The sequence below is a fragment of the Sinocyclocheilus anshuiensis genome, unplaced genomic scaffold (genome assembly GCF_001515605.1).
Source record: "Sinocyclocheilus anshuiensis isolate Anshui unplaced genomic scaffold, SAMN03320099.WGS_v1.1 scaffold785, whole genome shotgun sequence".
NCBI lineage: Eukaryota > Metazoa > Chordata > Actinopteri > Cypriniformes > Cyprinidae > Sinocyclocheilus > Sinocyclocheilus anshuiensis.
Window position 1 is genome coordinate 635,243 of NW_015536502.1, and position 1,387 is coordinate 636,629.

At 33.1% G+C, this 1,387-nt stretch overlaps 1 protein-coding gene across 3 annotated transcripts in view; it reads right to left on the bottom strand.

Moving 5' to 3' along the window:
• Window positions 1-1,387, bottom strand: part of LOC107690240 (extended synaptotagmin-2-A-like) — a 28,508-nt gene continuing 27,121 nt past the window's right edge. For all 3 annotated transcript variants that reach the window (XM_016488516.1, XM_016488506.1, XM_016488500.1), the window contains 2 exons: window positions 721-770; window positions 1-94 (listed from right to left, as the gene is read on the bottom strand). In XM_016488516.1, the coding sequence (XP_016344002.1) occupies window positions 52-94; window positions 721-770 (93 nt within the window). In that variant the 3' untranslated portion in view covers window positions 1-51. The remainder of the gene's footprint in view (window positions 95-720; window positions 771-1,387) is intronic.

Consider the following 1,387-nt stretch of genomic DNA (forward strand, 5'->3'; position numbering starts at 1 on the left):
TTTTTTTTTTAAATACAGTATGTGTGGGCAGAAAGAAGTTGGTTCCTTTGACTAAGGGGATTGTCGGCTCAGCCCATCCACTGAAAGCTCATACCTGCCAAACACACATAAACACACACATATTCACATCAAAAGTTCTGATATCATGTTCTCACACACCTTTGGCTAAATATTAATGAAAATCATGTCTTTTGTTTTTTTTACTGTGCCATTTTCACGAGAAAAAAAAGGCAAGAAATGTCTGGGTCATATTTTACAAACTTTATGTATATACTCTGTATACAGAAAATGTAGCTTATAACGCTCATTACTTAAATGTAAACAAATAAAGTAGTATGATCCCTTCTGAAGCATGAGTTAATAAATCAGAAAGCAAAAAAAAAAGTTTATTTTTACTTCAAAACAACAAAACTAGAATACTATTTATTATAGAATAATTATTATTATAATCATAATTTTCTTATCCAAAATGATGCATTTTGAGAGTGATATTTAAATAGGGTACATTGTGCATCAGGTTAAATTTTAAATAACCACTGTAAAGCACATTTTATGCATATATTACAGTAATGGAAATATTCTGTATACATATCACTGCAATACACTACTGAATAAAATCATACGAATATGATGATATTTATCACTGCCATACAGTAATCAATATCATCATATTCATATGATTTAATGGCTTAATCTTTGTAAATTACATAAAAATGTTACCATTGCGTTGAGCTCTTTGATATATCCTCAGAGGTCAAGTCAACTAACACCTGGGAGTAACACACACACACACACACACACACACACACACACAATTTTTATATATGAATAATTTGTTCTTGGAAACCAAAATACAAACTAGAAAAGAATATTCTATAATGTACATTAAAGGGGTTATATGATGTTGCTAAAAAGAACATTATTTTGTGTATTTGCTGTAATGAAATCGCTGTTTATGCAGTTTAAGTTTCAAAAAACACATTCTTTTCCACATACTGTACATTATTGTTTCTCCTCTATGCCCCGCCTTTCTGAAACGCGTTGATTTTTACAAAGCTCATCGGTCTGAAAAGCGAGGTGTGCTCTGATTGGCCAGCTATCCAGTGCGTTGTGATTGGCCGAATACCTCAAGCGTGTGACGGAAATGTTATACCTCTTACCATACTGTGATGTCCTGTCCTGCCGGAGACAGGGCATCTTTGGATTGTGATTATAATGACTTGTACTGTCTTTTTAACATTGTAAACATAAAACCATGTCTGCGTTTGTGATCGGAGAAATGACAAACAACAAGCCCTACTCTACACTGCTCAAAACGCGCGTTTGAATCAGTGGCAAATTCTTTAAATATAAAAAATGTACTTACAGTCTGTGAGTCAGAACAGCC